This window comes from Pseudopipra pipra, chromosome 24 (genome assembly GCF_036250125.1).
Source record: "Pseudopipra pipra isolate bDixPip1 chromosome 24, bDixPip1.hap1, whole genome shotgun sequence".
In the NCBI taxonomy this organism is placed as follows: Eukaryota; Metazoa; Chordata; class Aves; order Passeriformes; family Pipridae; genus Pseudopipra; species Pseudopipra pipra.
Genome location: NC_087572.1, coordinates 4,496,929 through 4,515,040, shown reverse-complemented (window position 1 = coordinate 4,515,040; position 18,112 = coordinate 4,496,929). Strand labels below are relative to the sequence as shown.

General features: G+C 55.1%; 1 protein-coding gene across 4 annotated transcripts in view; it reads right to left on the bottom strand.

Annotated features, from left to right (window-relative positions):
• Window positions 1-202: 202 nt before the first annotated feature.
• The window catches only part of PTPRU (protein tyrosine phosphatase receptor type U), a 67,713-nt gene continuing 49,803 nt past the window's right edge, over window positions 203-18,112 (bottom strand). For 3 of the 4 annotated variants that reach the window (XM_064635253.1, XM_064635254.1, XM_064635255.1), the window contains 10 exons: window positions 17,982-18,098; window positions 17,050-17,204; window positions 15,431-15,566; window positions 15,188-15,337; window positions 14,889-15,062; window positions 12,264-12,404; window positions 9,657-9,782; window positions 6,762-6,919; window positions 5,551-5,686; window positions 2,590-3,090 (listed from right to left, as the gene is read on the bottom strand). In XM_064635253.1, coding sequence (XP_064491323.1) covers window positions 3,028-3,090; window positions 5,551-5,686; window positions 6,762-6,919; window positions 9,657-9,782; window positions 12,264-12,404; window positions 14,889-15,062; window positions 15,188-15,337; window positions 15,431-15,566; window positions 17,050-17,204; window positions 17,982-18,098 — 1,356 coding nt within the window. In that variant the 3' untranslated portion in view covers window positions 2,590-3,027. Of the gene's footprint in view, window positions 3,091-5,550; window positions 5,687-6,761; window positions 6,920-9,656; window positions 9,783-12,263; window positions 12,405-14,888; window positions 15,063-15,187; window positions 15,338-15,430; window positions 15,567-17,049; window positions 17,205-17,981; window positions 18,099-18,112 lie in introns of all 4 variants that reach the window. The other variant, XM_064635256.1, reaches the window with a different exon arrangement.

Below are 18,112 nucleotides of genomic sequence, written 5' to 3'. Positions count from 1 at the left end.
CACCAACAGCAAAGCTCTGCAAGCACAAGGCAACCCCATCTCCTCTGTGCCATGAAGGTTTTGGAGTCCTGGAATTTGGCCCTGCAAATCCACTCCTCAAAATATCCTTAAAAAGCAAGATATGGCTGATGGAGAGGGTTTTTCTTCTCCCCAAATCACAGCTCCCAGGTCAGAGCCAGCGAAAGAAATCCAGAGGCCATCACAAATTTGGAACATTTATTTATGCAACTGATCTTCTGAAAAGGAAAGAAAGCCAAAAAATAATAATATAATAATAAAACTATTTAAAAAAAACCAACCAGTTAAAACAACAGCTGGATGTGCGTGGTACAATCCACATCAGACCTGTCTCTCCCTCCTTCTCCGGGGTGGAGCTGCCTCCTTTTTGGGATCACTTTTCCTGCATATGGACAGAATGGTTCCAATTTGGTGTTTTTCTTGGGTTTTAATTTTTTTCCTTTTTTTTTGTTTTGTTTTGTTTTGTTCTGTTCTGTTTTTGTTTGGTTTGGTTTTATTAAAAAAAACAAACAAACAAAAAAAGCACCACTCCAATCTGTAATACCAATAAACATTATCCATCTTAAGAACAGTATTTATATTTTTATATATAGATTTCTATATATATATATTTCTATGTACAGGATGTCCTTGCCTCGTGTCAGAGGAGCATCTCAGTAGGAGCTGGAGGTGGGTTGGGTTTTATAGCACTTGGATTTCAAAGTCTGCCCTTCACCAGAGATGCCCTAAAAACCCAGAGACACCTAGCAAGGAGATATCAAAATAAAATAAAAAGGAAAAAATCTGGATTTTAAAACATATATACAACTCCTCCAGCTTCTGTTGTCTCCAGGACTAAGTGGGGTTGCAATTTTCCACCTTTTCTTCTTTCTGGCAACACTTCACCTACATCCCTGTGGGATGGTCCCTCCCCCTGGACTGCAGGGAGGAGGTGGGGGAAGATCTGGGATGAAGCAGCAAAACATCCCTCTGGCTCCCAGCACTGAACAGCCCCCAGATCATCCCATTCCCAGGGATTTCAGAGGCTCAGCTCAGCCATTTCCATCCCAAACCAAACAATTCCTGCACGTTTCTGCACCCACCATGCAGAGCCTTCCCTAGGACAGCAGGACGTGCCCATGGAGAGATGGGGATTGGGAAAAGGACACGGATTTATTCCAAGTCAAGGCTTGTGATGTGAGACCTGGTGTTACCAGGTACTGGTGTCACCACACTGGGGTGTAACTGGGCCATTTTAGGGTAAAAAAAAGGCTATTTGGTCACGAGACTGAATGGGCACAGGACAGGGTTAGACAGCAGGGATGGAAAAAACGGGAATAATGTTGTATAGCCCTTGGAATAAGTTGTTTTCAGGCTGGGAATCACTCAGTGAGCAGGTGAGAGAGCCAAGGCTCTGGGCAGAAGCCCTGGATGCTGCTGAGACCCCCATCCCCACAGCAGGTGGGAAACCTCCAAGGGGAGAGAGGGCAGGGCTGGATCTCCCTGCTCTCCTTCACCCTTGGAAGGGGGATGGAAACATCCCCTGGGTTTGCTCCCCCAGCCTTCAACATTCCCTGGGGAGAATTCCCTGGGGAGAGGGATCCCCAGCTCCAGGCAGGGCAAGGCAGGGAAGCTGCCCCTGCCCTGGGGAGATGGGGTTGGAGGGTGGGGGAGCACACATGGGGGATGAAGGATAAGAGGAGGATGAGGGAGAGATGAAGGATGAAAGAGGGATGAAGGATGGGGTTGCCCACATCCACCCTCCAGCATCTGGAGGACAGTTTTCTCATCTGTTCTGCTCCATCCCCACAAAAAATGATGGTGAAGTTCTGCCTGGCCCTCAAGACAGACCCAACCTCCCCTCAGTCTGAGTCCCCAGGGCAGACCCCAGACCTTCATCCCTCTGCCTGCACCTTCCTGAGGCTGTTCATTTTATTACCACCAGGCTGTGAGCAGAGATTCCTGTAATTATCACAGCATCAGATGGAAAAAGTGCCATCTCACACCCACCTGCAGCAGGATGGAGCCAAAAAAGTATCAAGTGCCTTGAATCACCAGCCCTGGGTGGCACCAGGGGCTTGGGGACCTCCCCGTGCCCAGCCCCAACATACAGCCCAGCTCAGGGGCTTCAGCACAGCTCAACACCACCCCAAAACTGCTCCACCAGCCCCAGCAAAAGCCAAGAGCATCAGTGGACAACTGCCTGGGGGCAGCATCCAGGGGGAACGTGGGATGGACCCGAATTTTGAGGGTTTTGCTTCAAATGCAGCGATTCACAAGGGAAGGGTTAAAAACAGCCCTGTGGGCCGGAGGCTTTGGGTCATCAGGAGGAATTAAGTGCAACAGATGGGGAGGATGGTGTGGAGGTGCAGGGGAAGCAGCGCTTCCCAAGCTTGGCAGAGGTGCCAGGAAGGCCCGGGGCTGAAGCAGGACACGGTCGGTGCCACCCGTGCTCTCTCATCCCTCCTCCCTGCTCTGCCCAGGGCTGGGCACACAAAGGGGGGCAACTCACAGAACTAAAACAAGCCAAGACCAAACTCGTGGTGCGAAGGGGCACAAACTCAAGAGCTCCTGAGAGGGTCTTTGTCCCAGGCAGCGGCTTCAGTTCCACACAGAACTGAAAGCCAACGTCCCTCCTCCCGGTATCCATCCTTCCCCGCTGGGAAACGGCCTCGGCTCCTTCTGTCCTCCTCTTCCTCCCCTCCCTGGGCTCCTCTCCAGCTGCTTTAGGGGCCCCCAGCAGCGCACCCCAACTCCAAGGAATGGGATGAGTCGTGCCATCCAACCTGTGGCCGCTCAGCAGGGAGGGGAGATGGAGAGCGGAGGAGGATGAAGATGGCGAGCGGCCAACACACCCAACACGTCCAGCACATCCCCACGGCCTCTCGTTTCCTCCATCCCGTGGGTTTTCCCGTTGGGTCCTTTGCTGGTTCCGGGCCCGCCCTCAGCAGGAACGCAACGTCCAGGTGGGAGATGCACAGTTGGCACGACCCCTGTGCCAGCCCTTGCCGCCCCTCTCCTGGCCAGGTGCTATCTGGTCTCCAGGGACTCCAGATATTCCAGTGCTATGTCGTAGCAGAAATGGTACTGCTCCTGTTCGGAGAGAGGATAATTCACTTGTTGTTGTTGTTGTGATCCCAAGTGAATTATTTCCCAAATCTATCCCTGTTTGAGGCAAAATAAATGTCCACAGCCCTAAGGAAACGCCTGAGGGCTGACATCCCCTATGGGATGTCAGCCCTGGCTGGGGGCTGGGTCCCTCTCCAGGCTCCATGATGGTCCTGCTGATGCCACAGCCAGGAGAAACTCCACTCCTGGCAAACAACACCCATTGTTGGTGTTGTCCCCATTGTCCTCCAGATCCAAAGGCAGCACATGCAACAAATTTCCCTTTTCTAGGGACAGATGGCACCTTCACCTCCCCCAAGGGATGGACAAGGACTGTGACATCCCCCTGCTATGAAAATACAGTTTATTCACCACCCCAGGGTACAAGCAGGAGCAGCACTGGGGGGGCTCAGTGACCACATCCCCCCCTGTCTGACCCCCTCACCACCACAGTGACTGACATGTGTCAATCAGTGGTGGCAGAGCCAAGGGAATGATGGATTTTGGGGCCAGAGGTGTCCAAAACAAAACCTCAGGCAGGAAATCGAGGAGAGTTTTTGTTTCTGAGTTCAGCAGAGGCTGAAACTGGGGAGAGTGCCAAGGTGAGCACCCATGGTCTGGGTGGATGGAGATGCCCTGCCCTGGCTGCCAGGACATTCTTCATCACAAATTCTCTTCCTGCTGATGAAGAAGAGTTATTTTCCATCCCTTGCAGGGATTTGTTTTGGGTGTTTGCTGTGGGGGGAGAGGCACAAAGGGAACTCCTGAGAGTTTCACTTCCAAAAAATCCAAATTTTCCAAGGGAAGTGCCAAACCAATGAGCATTTTGGTGCTCAGGTCAAAGCCTGAGCTGCCTGTGACAGAGCCAAGGACTGTAAGTGGGGAAGCTCCTCTCCAAACTCTCAACAGGACCGGGCTCGCTCTTCCCTCTTTTCCCAAGACACCAACGGATGATGTCAACATCCTCCCACCTTCTGCTTCCCCCCAGGGAAAGCCTAGCATGGGTTTTATAGCAGAAGTCACTGAAATTGGGCTTGCAAAGGCAGTGTCATCCATCCACATCCCTTCCATGACCTGTTCCCATGCACAGAAAGCTCAGGGGAACGCTGTGACCTTGGCAGTGCCCAACCCCAGGAGCTGCTGCTCCAACAAACAAAACCAGCCTGAATGGGGGGGGGAAAAAACACCCCAAATAAATCAGGATTTTGGTGCTGCTACAAGTGCTGGGACATCAGGTGGGCGCAGGGAAGGAAAGGGGAGAGCTCATCTCCCCAAATCCCAGCTGCAGGACAGGGATTGCAGCAGGAAAATCCCGTTATCCCGCACGGGTGGGCGGCCGCTCAGGGATCCCAGGTGGGAGCGGGCAGGGAGGGAGAGGAGGACTTCAAAGAGAGGAGGCTGCCACAGCTCAGATTAAAAGCACATAATGCTTTTGGGATTAAGAAAAGGGATTGTTTCATCATTTATCATCACGTAAAAATAGACCCCAGGGGCAAACGGAGGGGAAGACGCGCGGGCAGCGGGAAGCTCCTCGTGCCGGGCTGTGCCTCCTTACACCAGGCATGGATCCGGCCTCCTGGGGACTCAGGGAGATTGAGATTCCCAGAATAGCTGGCTCAGGTTCATTCGAGGCGGGAGGACGCTCGTGTCCTGATGGGAAATGTTGCCTTTTTTTTTTAATACCTTTGCAATTTAGCCCGATGGGCCTGGTGGCTTCATGCTTGTCACATCATCTTTCCATTATCTGCATCCCTCCCCCTGCTCCCCTCTCCCCTCCCTCACCTTCTCCTCCGCTTTTAATTCCTAATGCAAATCACATCCCCTCCTCAAAAAACCATTTCATTCTGCAACTTAGGGATTTTATAATCCGAACAGGGTAAACATTTCCAGCTGACTTGCTTTTAAAACATCAGGAGGCACCTGGATTCCTCCACCACGGGCACGGACACGCGGCTGCTCCATCCCCTCTTCCATTATTGAGGGCCTGAATTAGGGCAGGGACTTTTCACCCTGACCTGCTGCCACCTCCAGCCTCCTCCTCAGGGCACGTGGCTCCCCTGCTGCTCCCAGCAGCTCCTCCACCCAATAATTTCATTCCAAATCCTCATTCCTTTTATATTTCTAACAGGAATTTATCTGACTCCCCCTCAGAGCTGCTCCCAACGCCACAAACCTTCTGACATCCCCATGAGTTGATGTGAACCCTCCTTCTGATTCCTGGGAAGGATTTCCAACAACCCCAGTGCTGACACCACGTTGGCACGGCAGGATGAAGACAAGGCTGCTTTGAGAAGCTGCCTCACCTCCCTGCCCATCCCATGCCCGTGATGCTCATCAGGATTTGGGGAGGCAAAGGAAGTGTTTTGGGAATTAGGGAGCCCCAGCACCTCTCCCCTCTGCTGGCACCAGCAGCCAGGGTGGATGTTGGTGGGCTCTGGTGCTTACCAAGGTCTCCACCATATTTGGCTTGTAGTTGCGGAGGGTCTTTGCAGCATAGAACACATCTGCCATGTTGTGACACTTGATCATCTCCAGGATCATGGTGGAGGCACAGAAGGTGCCACTCCGGCCACCTCCGTTCCTGGTGGGAGAAACACACGTGTCAGTGGTGAGAAAATGGCATTAGAGCACCCTCCTGCTCCCTCCAAGCGCCCCCTTCCCTGCCTGACTCTGCATCCCAGGAGATGTGCCCAAACCAGGGGACCTGAATGCCCCACGGGGTGGTAGGAGTTGTGATCCTGCCCTCCCAGTCTTCATAAGAGCATGAAAACACCTTTTTGGACCATCAAGGCTGGATTTGGGCTCAGCGTCCAGCCCTGCCATGGATCAGCTCCTCGTGTGAATTTGGGGAAGCTGCTGTGTCCCTCCTCCCATCCACAGGGAGCTGGTGACATGGGGGTGGTGCTGCCTGGAGGAACCATCCCATGTTTCCCCCAGAGCACTGGGGACCTCCCCAAAAGCTGTTCTCCCACCGTGTCTCACCCCTGGCAGTGAAGGGAACAGGGGAGAGGAAGAGAGAACACGATGCCGGTGTTGTACAGAGCATGTTCTCAAATTATCCCCGGGCTAATGAAGACGGACAAGGCTGTAATTAATTTTTGATTAAAGGCTCTCCTGCTGTCTCTGCCCATCTGCAAACGTGCCAGGCCCCATCTGAGGGGAGCACACGGTGTTTGTGAGCCAAACCCGCCGGGAGGAGGGGGATGGAGAACATCTCCAGGCTTGGAGCAACCTGGCCTAGTGGAACATGATGATTTTTAAGATCCCTTCCCACCCAAACCATTCCATGGTTCTATGTCCCCCTCAATGAAAAGCAAAGGATGGGAGTTGCCACAGTTCCTGCCCCATCCCTTTGGAGCCTGCCACACACACAGGGCATGGTGACAGGGTTGGGACCTCTGCCAGGCCCTGCTGCAGGACAGGGGACAGGCACGAAGGGCAGGGATGGTGCCAGGGTGTCATTCCCACTGAGCATGGAGAACGTTTGACTTGGTGACCACAAGGTGCCTCCAAACTCACGCTGTGGCACCATCTGGGGACAAAGTCACCCCAGGGAGGGCTTTTTTTAGGGGGTTTCCAGGCAGAACTGTGGGCATGGAAACTGGAGGCATCTCCCCCCCACCAGCAGAACCTGCTCCTCCCCAGGGGACACTCACAGGCAGTGCACCACGGTCCTGCCATCCCCACTTTCCTTCTGCCACCTCTCCACTTGGGCCAGGAGGTGCAGGAAGGACTTCTTGGAGTCGGGAGTGTCTCGATACGCCGACCACCGCAGGTACTGGAAGTGCCGGACCATCAGGTGCCCCTCCTGCAACTAGAAAAGCAAAACTCATCACCTGGAACCCCTGGGCTGCCCTCATTTACTGGAAGGTTTGAGGGAGGGCAAGAGGCGTTTGCCAGGCATGGACAGTGGAGAAAGAGAGGAAAACCTTCTCCTGGTGCTCTAAGTTGGGTGGTTCCTTGAGCTCGCTCTGCTTCCACCACCCCATTGCACCTGGGGAAAGCTCCACAGACGTGGTTTATCCCACCTCAGGCTGTCTCTGTGTCTCCTCAAACTTGTTACCAGACCCCCTGAGCCTCCCCAGGGCTTCTCCATCACATCCTCCTCCTGCACGACGAAGATCCACGGGGACGTGTTTCTGTCCCGCTCACTGTAAACCAGGAGGCTGCCGAGGAGCTGCCACCCACAGAGGCAGGAGCTTAATGCCTGGTAATCTGGTTAGTTTGGAAAGCTAATCTGGTTAGCTGGATCCAGGAGGAGGATTAAAAACATCCCCGGAGCTGAACGAGGCCAAGCTTTAGCCCAGCAGATGTGGGGCTCCTGCTCGGGAATACTCGGAGCATCCGGAGTGTTGGATGGGGTGGGACCATGGTCACACATTCCAGATGCAACTCAGGGCTTGGCAGCACACATGGGGAGCACACACTGGAGGAGAAAGGGGGGGTCAGGCACAGAGGGGGGGTGCTCAGCTCTGGAGGGCTCTGTCCACCCCATTTCAGATGCCTGATGAGCACCAGACCCTCTCCAAGCAGCAGGACCACGGTATTCCCGTGGCTCTGCAGGGAGCCCCAGTCTGGGGGCTGGCAACTGGGGGCATGCAGTGCCCATTCCAACCTGCACCCCCTTGAGAGGGGCTTTTCTGAACCTTTCTGGGGGCTTTTCCTAATCTTTCCAGGAGACTCAGTTTGGGTTGGTGATGTGGTGTGATGGGCTGATCACCTTGGGCTCCAGTTTTTGCTTCCAGCTGGAAGCCAGGAAGGCAGAGGGGGAAGATGAGACAAGTGGAGTTAAAACAGGAGAAAATCCCTCTGCCAGCTCGGGAAGGACAGTTTTGGGATGTGTTTTGAAGCTGAGGTGAAAGCTCTGGAGGACTTGTGACATCCCCAATGCTTCATCCCAGCAGGCAAAGGCTTGGCACAAAGTGGCTGCAAGCAATCTGCTCCCTGGGGGAATCTCCCCTTAGATCCAGAGATTTCCATCACACTGAATTTGAATTCAGCACAGAGTATATCCTACCACCTGAGAGCAGAGCATGTTTGGTGTAGGATTTTGTGCTGACACCCAGGAAATGCCAGATGCTCCCACAGGGAGTGTGAACCAAAACCCTCTTTGTGTTGAGTCCAGATAATCAGGATTTATCTCCTCTGGCCCCAGTCACCCCTCGGAAGCACCTTCCCAGCCGGGCCATCAGCCAGGCCACACGCTCCTTTCCAAGCTCCCTAATTCCCATCTGCCTGCTGACCTTCACTGGGGCATTGGCCTCAGCCTCTTGGCAACCCTCAGGAGTTTAAGGCCTTCAGGGATGTCACCTCTCCCTGGATGGCTTTGGTAGGTAAAGCAGCTTTTGTTTTTCCACGTGCAGCTCTGCACCCACACGGGCTCTTCATCACAGTCTGTGTCCCTTCCCTGTTTCCCTGCATTTCTCTTCATTTCAAAGCAAGATGAACCAGCCACATGTCCAAGCAACAAGGTAAAAAAACTTGGTGGATCTTCTCACCCTGCAGGAAAAGGGCTCTGCTGGTGCCATGCCCATGTGGGGAGTCTCCATCCTGTGACACACGTGTGGCAGGACCTCCAGGCACGAGGAGAAAGGTCTTCCCACAGTTTTCTAACATCTTGCAAGGAGCTGGGAACTCCAGAAAGGTTTGGATGAACAATGGCAATTCTACAGGGTCTTCTCTGCCAGGAGGAGAGTTGGGGCTGCATCCTTTGGGGGGGCTGGACTAGGCTGAAGACATCAGCATTCAGGAGGCACCTTCTGGCTCTTTCCAACTCCCTGACAGGAGGGTGGAGCCAGGGGAGGGTCAGGCTCTGCTCCCAGGGAACAAGGGCAAGGACAAGAGGAAAATGGCCTCAAGTTGCACCATAGGTGGTTTAGGTTTGATATTAGGAAACATTTCTCCACCAAGGGTTGTCCAGCCCTGGCACAGGCTGCCCAGGGCAGTGGTGGGGTCCTCATCCCTGGGAGTGTTCAAAAGTACACAGATGTGGCATTTGAGGACATGGGTTAGTGGTGGCCTTGGCAGTGCTGGGTGAACAGTTGCACTCGATATCTCAGGGGTCTTTTCCCACCTCAAAGATTCCATGATTCCATGATCTACAGCACCATTCAGTTACCTACACAGGCAATGACCAGCTCCAGGACTGTGTGGCCTCACTGGGTGCATCATCATTCTGCTCTCCAAAGAAGGTCTTCCAAGAAGGCCCAGAGAGGTTGTGGACTCCCCATCCCTGGAGGTGTTCAAAGCCAGGTTGGACATGTCTTGGAGCAACCTGGTCTAGTGGAAGGTGTCCCTGCCCATGGCAGGGAGGTGGAACAAGATGATTTTTAAGGTCCCTTCCAACCCAGACCATTCTGGGATTCCAGGACTCACACATGGCAGCTCTTGGGGATGCCCCAGCCCTTCCCCAAAAAAGCAACCAACCCACCCGCACATGAGCTCATCCAGCCCTGGGAGATGCCTGGGGACATCTGGGCACACACACAGACACAGACACACATGAAGACCCCCTCTCTTTGCTGGCATGGAGCCAGAGCAGAGACCCTCACCCGTGTGATGTTCTGGACTCGGAAGAGCCGGGACACGATGTCCTCATCCGCCGTTCCGGACACGTACTCCACCTCCATGGGGCCGTACTGCTGGAGCCCTGGCTCGGGCCAGTACTGCAGGCAGGGCTGTGGGGAGAGGAACAACAGCTCACCAGGACTGGGAATGTGTGTTGGGACATTGGGAAGGGCGTCACACATGACAGGCAACCGGGTGGTTGGTGCTGGACACCAAGGGGGGCTCCCGGCACAGGGGTGGCACCAGGGTGGGATGCTGGACCACGATGCTGTTACTCACACAGCGACCACAGCACATGGATAGGGAGGGATGGAAGATCTCTCTCTCTCAGCTTGTTCAGGGACCAAAGCTGAAAGGTCAGACCCACCCCCAGCATCCACACAGCCCCCTCCCACTGCACGGACACAACAGCTGGTCCACGAGGGTGCAGGATGGGCTGTGCCCCAGTTCCAGCAAGCACAGACTGGATCTGCACAATGATGGAGCAAGGCTTGGCTGACCAACAGGGCCCCAGGGAACAGCTGGAGATGTGTCAGGGCAGGCTCAGGTTGGATCTCAGGCAAAGGTTCTTCCCCCAGAGGCTGGTTGGGCACTGCCCAGGCTCCCCAGGGCAGTGGGCACAGCCCCAAGGCTGCCAGAGCTGCAGGAGGGTTTGGCTGATCCTCTGGGCCACAGGGGGTGACTCTTGGGGCTGGGCTTGTGCAGGGCTGAGGGTTGGACTCCATGATCCTTGGGGGTCCCTTCCAGCTCAGCTGATTTTGTGATTCTGTGCTCCCACTCAACAAAGCCAACAAGCTTTGTTGGCATTAGAAGCCACTCTGGCATTGGCAGCCCCAGCAACACGGAATGACAGTTCCCCTCATCCCATGGCCAGGACATCCCACCAAGTGAAAGCAATCCCAGCCTGCACCCCCGGGGAGCAGCTCCACGTGTCCGTCCCGGCCCTGACGGATGGCTCGGTCCAAGGGGCACGGAGGAGATTGTTTTCACACTGTGACAGCTGGAAACCAGCATGGACACAAAACAGATGATGTTTGTCACCACACTTTAACAGGGCATTTACCAACCCAGGCCATCCACAGCCTGGGCCCAACCACACAGCAAACCTGTCTGAGAAATAATTGGTTATTAATGGGGGCCATAAATCTCCCACATCTTGAAGCCTTCCAGACTCAGAACTATAATTTGGATATTAAAACTTCCTTCAGCAAGAGACGTAGTTCAAGTGAGGGCTGTACCCTCTAAGTCACCTTTTGGAGCTGCCTGCTGGAAAGGGTGATTTATTACCTGTTGGTCTTAAACTGGTAAACATTTAGGATTCAGCTAAATATTGTAACAGACATCCCTGAGGAAGGGACGGCCAGAGAGAGAGGCAGGGCTGGGTAAAGAAGAAAAATGGCAGAGGGTGGTGCCAGGGGACAGTGGTGGCTGCAGGGGACAGGGATCTGGGGGAGGGTGGCAGAGGAGCCTCACAGGAGCTGAAGCTCAAGGGAAGGCTTTCATTGCTGGACCACAGAATGAAAGAATAGGCTGAGAGAAATAAAATCAGGTTTGCTGCCTCCTTCCAAAGCAGCACGGGCAGCAGGTCGAGGGAAGTGATTCTGCCCCTCAGATGAGACCCTCCTGCAGAGCTGCTCCAGCACAGGAAGGACATGGAGCTGCTGGAGAGAGTCCAGTGGAGGCACCAAGATGGTCAGAGGGATGAAGGAGCTCTGCTGGGAGAGTTGGGATTGTTCAGCCTGGAGAAGAGAAGCTTTGGGTGACCTCATTGTGGCCTTACAGAGCCTGAGGGGAGACAAGTGCATGGCACAGGATTGCATCCAGATGGTTCTGGAATATCTCCAGTGAGGGAGACTCCACATCCCCTCTGGTCTTTGTTCCACTGCTCAGTCACTGCCCAGGAAAGAAATTCTTCTTGTGCCATTTCATTTTACCTATATTTTTCACACAGAGAGATATATTCTCAACAGCAAATAACTTCTTTACAGTCTGTGGTAATGAGACAGGGAGAAACCATGAAAATCTCTCAAACCACATGGAATTTGCTGCTTATCTCACTGCAAAGAGCTTAAAAGAGCTGTCGACCTTAAAGGAGTTTTATTTTACAAAAAGACAAGCACTGCAAACCTGCTGCTGACTCGCCGTCAGCAGTGAGCTACTGAGCAGACACTCTCCAAAAAATAAACACACTTAAAGCCCCCCTTCGAGGTGAAGGTGCTGTTCGAATTATGAGTGAGAAGGAGCTTGTGCTCGTGAAAGGAGCTTGTGCTGTGGAGAGAGTGTTGGCTAGAAATGCAACACCTTCCAGTCAGCTTGTAAGAACAACAGGCTGACAGCACAGAACACGGGCAGTCACCAGCCAGGAAAACCCTTTGCTGAAGCAGTGGATGGAAAGGTAAGGATGTGATGGACTCAAAGACCAGGGCAAAGATGATGCCCTTCTTCCATCTGCAGCACACATTGGTGCCAGGAATCCCTTCCAGCAGTGACAGTCGTTAAAACCAAGCCTCGAGATAAACCGGGCTTCGAAGCAGCCCCTGGGATGGCTGGATCCAAGTGCCAGCAGGGTGCCCGGGGGCAGCAGGACTCACCCAGGCCGAGTTGGACTGGTTGAGCTGGTTGAGCATGACGATGGAGGTGCAGCCGTAGTCGTACACCAGGCGCCAGAAGTCGGTGGTGGTGTTCTGCAGGGGGTGCAGGGTGACGATGAAGGCAGCGCTCCTGGTGTAGCTCTGGGGAGAAGGAAAGACAAGCACCATCAAGGGCGTGGTGGTGGCACTGGAGCCACTGCTGTCACCCTCCCCCCCAAAAAAAATCAGTGCAACCAGAAGATGAGTGGCACCAAAGCCACCTTCTCCTGGTCTCCCTGGGACAACCTTTGTCACTCCTGGTGATGGGGAGGTCCAAGTGATCCCTGCCCTGGGGCAGGATGAAAGCACCCACCCTCTGCTCTCGCAGGAAAGGGTATTTTGCGTAAATAACTAAGGAAAAGGTGTCACCTTTGAGCCAAGAACAAGCAGAAGCTGTGGCTGCCAGATGGCCCCAGCCCCCAGCTCTGCACCCTGGCCCCAAATGAAAGCATCACCCCCAGCATCACCCCCACCCACAGTGTCCCACCACTGAGAGGGCACTGGGAGCAGCAGGAGCAACCACTGCCCTGGGGTTCAGTGGATTTTGGGGGAAGAAAGAAAATCCCCGAGCAAAAGATCCCTAAAAACTGCAAGTAAGTGGGGGAGCAGGGGTGTTGGAAATTACTGGTGATGCCAGACCTCGAGTGCTGTGTCCAGTTCTGGGCCTCTCATGACAAGAAGGACATGGAGGGGCTGGAGCGTGTCCAGCAAGCAGAGTGGAGCAGGGGAAGGGGCTGGAGCAGCAGGAGCAGCTGAGGGAGCTGGGGGGGGCTCAGCCTGGAGAAAAGGAGGCTCAGGGGGACCTTCTGGCTCTGCAACCCCCTGACAGGAGGGGGGAGCCGGGGGGGGTCGGGCTCTGCTCCCAGGGAACAAGGGACAGGAGGAGAGGGAACAGCCTCAGGCTGTGCCAGGGGAGGGTCAGGTTGGACATCAGGAGGAATTTCTCACAGAAAGGGTTGTTAAACATTGGCAGGGGCTGCCCAGGGAGGTGGTGGAGTCCCCACCCCTGAAGGTGCCCCAGGAAGGACTGGCCATGGCACTCAGTGCTCTGGGCTGGGGGACAAGGTGGGGATCAGGCACAGGATGATCTGGAGGTCTTTTCTGACCTGTGATTCTTTCTCCTTTGTACTTCAGATGAGAAACCTTCCCTTGGTCATCCTGCCACCAGCTCACCAAGCTCAACACTGCTTCGAGCAGACTCAACAGTTGGGCTCCAGCCCCCCAAACACAAATCCAGCACAGCTCTTTGCTGACTGGGGGTCCTCTGGCTGCTGCAGAACCTCCTCATTCCACCCCCAGAAATGCCTTTATTGAGCTGTCCCAGCCCTGCCCACGGGCAGCAGTGAGACCCTGGTGCCTGGTGAGAGCTTTCTGCCCTCGAGGAGGGGGGTGAGAGCAGCAGATTTCACCAGGGGCTGCCCAGGGCTTGCCTTGGCACCTGCATCTTTGGCACAGGTGTAAGTGACAGCAGCTGGTGCAGAGCAGGGCACGGCTCCACTGGCACCACACAATGTGGCACCAGTGACAGGCAGCCAGACCATCTGACAGATGGACAGACTGCCTTGAGCAAACCACTTTGGCACTTAAAGAAAATTAGACTTTTCTTTTTTTCTTTCTTTTTTTTTTTTTTTTTACCCAAAGAGGGAAATGGGTTTTATCCCTTCAGCGAGAATTTCATCCTCGGGGCTTTTTCTGTCTATAAAAAAATATTTTATTCGCTGACCCTTTAGCAGAGATTAAGGGAGGCTCAGTGATGCATAAAAATAAAATGGATATGCAAACAGCAAGCAAGCTGAAAACAAAGCTCCATCCCACTGCAGCCCAAGAGGAGCCACTCCCCACCACCAGCAGCCCACTCCACTTTCCAAACTGCTTTTGCTGTGGGAGCAGGGATCAGGGAGATGGGATCTGCACAGAGATCCAGTGGGATAAATCACTTGTGGGATGGAAAATGCAAGGCTTGGCCTGGTGCCAGTGCTCAGCTGTGACCAGGAGGGTCTGGGGAAGGTGTCCAGGGTGTGAGGAGCTCAGTGCTGCCCGTGCAAAGCACCCCAGCTCCTTTCAGGGAGAGCAAGGTGGGTTTGGTGACAAATGGCCTGTCACTCAGAGCCTGCAGCATCCTCTCTGCTCTGCTTCGTGACCATCAGCAGCCAGGAAATAGCTTTGCCACCACGGGGGTCCCTTCTGACTGGCCCAAGGGAATGAATGGTGGCTTTGGGAGCAGTTCAGAGCCCCTGAACTGCAGCAGGAGGATGGACAGGAGGATGCACAGCAGGGTGCTGGCAGCACACGGGGGGCTCAATGCCACCAACCCCTCCATGAGCTTCCTCTCCCTCCTCTGCTCCACTTTCCCTGCAAAATACTGAAGTCCCTCAGTGCGGGCTCGTGGGAGGAGGTGATAAGTCCTTTCAGGATGCTGTTACACAGAAGAAGGGGTGCAGGTTCCAGCAGTCCCAGCCCTTCCTCCCCCCACAGCTGCCACGAGCCCTCTCAGTGCAAAACGAGGCTGGAAATCCAAACCAAGCTGTGAAAAGCTGCCTGAGACACAACCCACAGCATCCCCTGGGAAGGAAGGAGGCCACTCACGTCGGTTAAGGCCGCGTTGATGTAGTTGTTGCTGTCTCCATCCACGGAGATGAGGAAGGGGAGGCACCGGTCCGGCGGCAGCACGTCCATGCTGCGGTTGCGCTCGCGGTTGCGGGGCAGGAGCGCGATGCTGCACTCCTCCACGTCCAGGTGGGGGGTCACCGAGTTCAGGGTCTGTGGGGACACACCTCCCCCCTCTCAGCACAGGGCCCAAACCCCCTTTCCTGCCAGCCCCACTGGTGGTGGGCACCGGGAGGGCGAGGGGAAGAGGGGGTGGCAGAGGTTTTGGGGCCGCTCACCTGGAACTCCTCCCGCAGCTGCGAGGAGTTGCTCTGCGGCTCAATCCTCACCATCTCCTTGTAGGTGGGCTTGAACTCGCTGGCGGGGATGCTGGTCTCCCCACACAGACAGGCCTCCAGGATGGCATCGTGGATGAAGATGTACTGCTCCTTTTGTGGGGAGAGGGGACAGGGCTGAGCCTCCCCCTCCTCCGTGGTGACAGCAGCCCCGCCCGGCCCCGGCTGTGCCCAGTGCCAGCTCACCTCTGTCTGGATCATGTTGATCCTCCGTGAGCAGAGGGTCTTCACGCAGTTGTAGATGTCCACCACACCCTCACACTCAGCCATGTCCAGCATAACGTCCAGCACGATGTAGCAGCCGGTTCTCCCCGTGCCAGCACTGGGGAGGGAGTGGGAAACACAGCAAACACATTCCCAGTCTCTGCTGGCACCCACACACAGCCCAAAGTGCTGCTGGGCACCGAGCAAGGTCGGTGTATGGACCCTGCCCATGAATGTGGGGGCAGATGGGGTCCAGGCAGGGCTGCCAGGACCTTACACACCTCCATAACCACAGCCTGGCTTTGCCTTACACCCCCCCCAAACACCACTGCAGCAGCCCCAGGGGTGTGTGATGGTCAGGCTGTGGGGGGCACCCGTGTTTAAGGTTCATTTTTACTGTAAGACAACACAACACATGCTTTTTGCAACAAAACTGAGAGCTAAACCACCTGAGTGCTAACAGTCCTCCAGGATCCCATCCCAAAAGGGCCAAGGAGGGCTCAGCACCGAGCCCTGGGAGAGCAGGGAGGTTCCCCTGGCATGAGCAGGTCTGAATTCCCCCAAGGGAGAGCCAGCAGGATGCCCAGAGCCAGCCCAGCAGTGCTGATATCCCAAACCCTGGACTCACAGTCCTACTGTTGCTGTGACCCCCCCCCCATGACATGTCAGCAACAGAACCACCCCCCTGCTCCTTTCCTACAGTCTTTTCCAGTGAAATACTAATTTCTGGGGCTGGTGAATCACTCGTGGTGATTAGCAGTGATTACAGGCTGCGGGCACTAATCACCCTGGCTGTTCAATGAAGGCTGATGAGGCAGTTGACAGGGAGAAATCAAATCAAATAAAAAAATCCCTCCCACTCATCAGCTGCTCGTTTGCCCAGGAGGGAGAGCCATTAACCCATCCCATGGGAATGCCAGAAAGCCAACACTGCTGCTCAGACGTGCCACTGGTGTCCTCCCAGCTCCAGTGTCCCAGTGGCTGAGCCTGTCCCTGTGGGTAACCCTGGGAAAGGGGCTGTCCTCTGTCCCCCTTCCCTCTCCCTTCAGCCAGACCCAATATCTGACCATCAGCAGGGATCAAGCTGCCCGTTCCCCTGTGCCACCCCTCCCATAAGGACAGAGTTGTGTCACCAGTGGCAGGTGCTGTGGCAGCCCCAAAACAGGGCTGTTCCCCCTGGACCAGCCCCAGCCTCCCATCCTTGCTGCCACCAGCCCAGGGGTGACATTTTGCAGGGGTGACATCATAGAAGGACATCAAGGCCAGGCTGGACAGGGCTTGGAGCAACCTGGGCTAGTGAAAGGTGTCCCTGCCCATGGCAGGGGTTGGACTAGATGATCTTTAAGGTCCCTTCGCCCAAACCATCAGCCCTAGCACCCTCCCTGCCCCAGCCTCTCCTCACTAGAAACCCAATTTACGCCTTTCATACCTCCCTGTTGAATATTTCAGCATCACTCTGAGATTCCAGCGTTGTTCAGAGCCCGGTGCCGAGCACCCAGGACACAGCGTGCTTCCTACCCCCCACCCACACCCCCCAGACCCCATCCTGGAGGTGGATGGTTCCCCCCAGAGCTGGTTCTGCCCCATGGCCATGTCTGTACCTGCAGTGGATGACAATGGGGCCGGCATCAGGCGGGGTGGACGCCTTCACCCTGCGGATGAAGGCCAGCAGCCCCGTGGCGTGGTAGGGGACACCGTGCTCGGGCCACGACATGAAGTGGAACTGCTTCACCTCGTGCCGGGCTGAGTAACCCCTCTGTAAGGGAAGGGTGAGAGGGCAAAGTCACTCCAGTTTTCTCAGGAATCCATGATTTTGCCGGCTCAGCATCCGCTCAGGTGGACCATACAACAGCTCCCTTCTCCTTGACTGCAAGAGGGTTAAAAAGCAACCAAGGAGAAAGAGGAGGAGGCAGCAGCAGCCTCAGGTCTCATTCCACGAACATCTTTGCTCCCTGCCCTATAACCAGGCAGCAATTTGATATTCCTGTAGATTGAGGGGTAAATTGCACCGGCTCCATCTCCAGTTACCTACATCACCTCCAGCCCAGGGGAGAGGAAAGCATCCTTCTCCCCCACAGCACTCACACAGTGCTGACAGGAAATTAAACACTCACTCACTGCCCAGACCAACCAGACACTCACTGCCCAGAACAACTAAACACTCACTCACTGCCTGAATAAGGCAGACACTCACTCACTGCCCAGAACAACCACTCACTCAGTGCCCAGAACAACCAAACACTCACTCACAGCCCAAACCAACCAAACACTCCCTCCCTGCCCAAACCAACCAACCACTCACTCCCTGCCCAACCCTACGTGGGGCTGAGCCGCTCGCCCAGCACAGGGTGCAGAGCCAGGGGAAAGGCAAAGGAAGGAGCTACACCCGGTGTCCCTGGGGTTTGGAAGCTGCACCTCAACCAGGGGTGAAAGCCCCATTTTGGGTTAATAACTAGGGTATTGGTCAATGCCAGGCCGTGGCTGGTGGTGGGAGCTGTCCCTGAGGGCAGGGTGGGCAGCAGCGGGGCCGTACCCTCTCGAGGGCGAAGGTGCGCACAGCGTACTCAGCCAAAGTCTCTGACTCCACCAGGGTGATCTTGATGTCCCCGTACATCTCCGAGTCATCTGGCCAGTATTTGGAGCACTTCACCTGCAAGGAGAGGA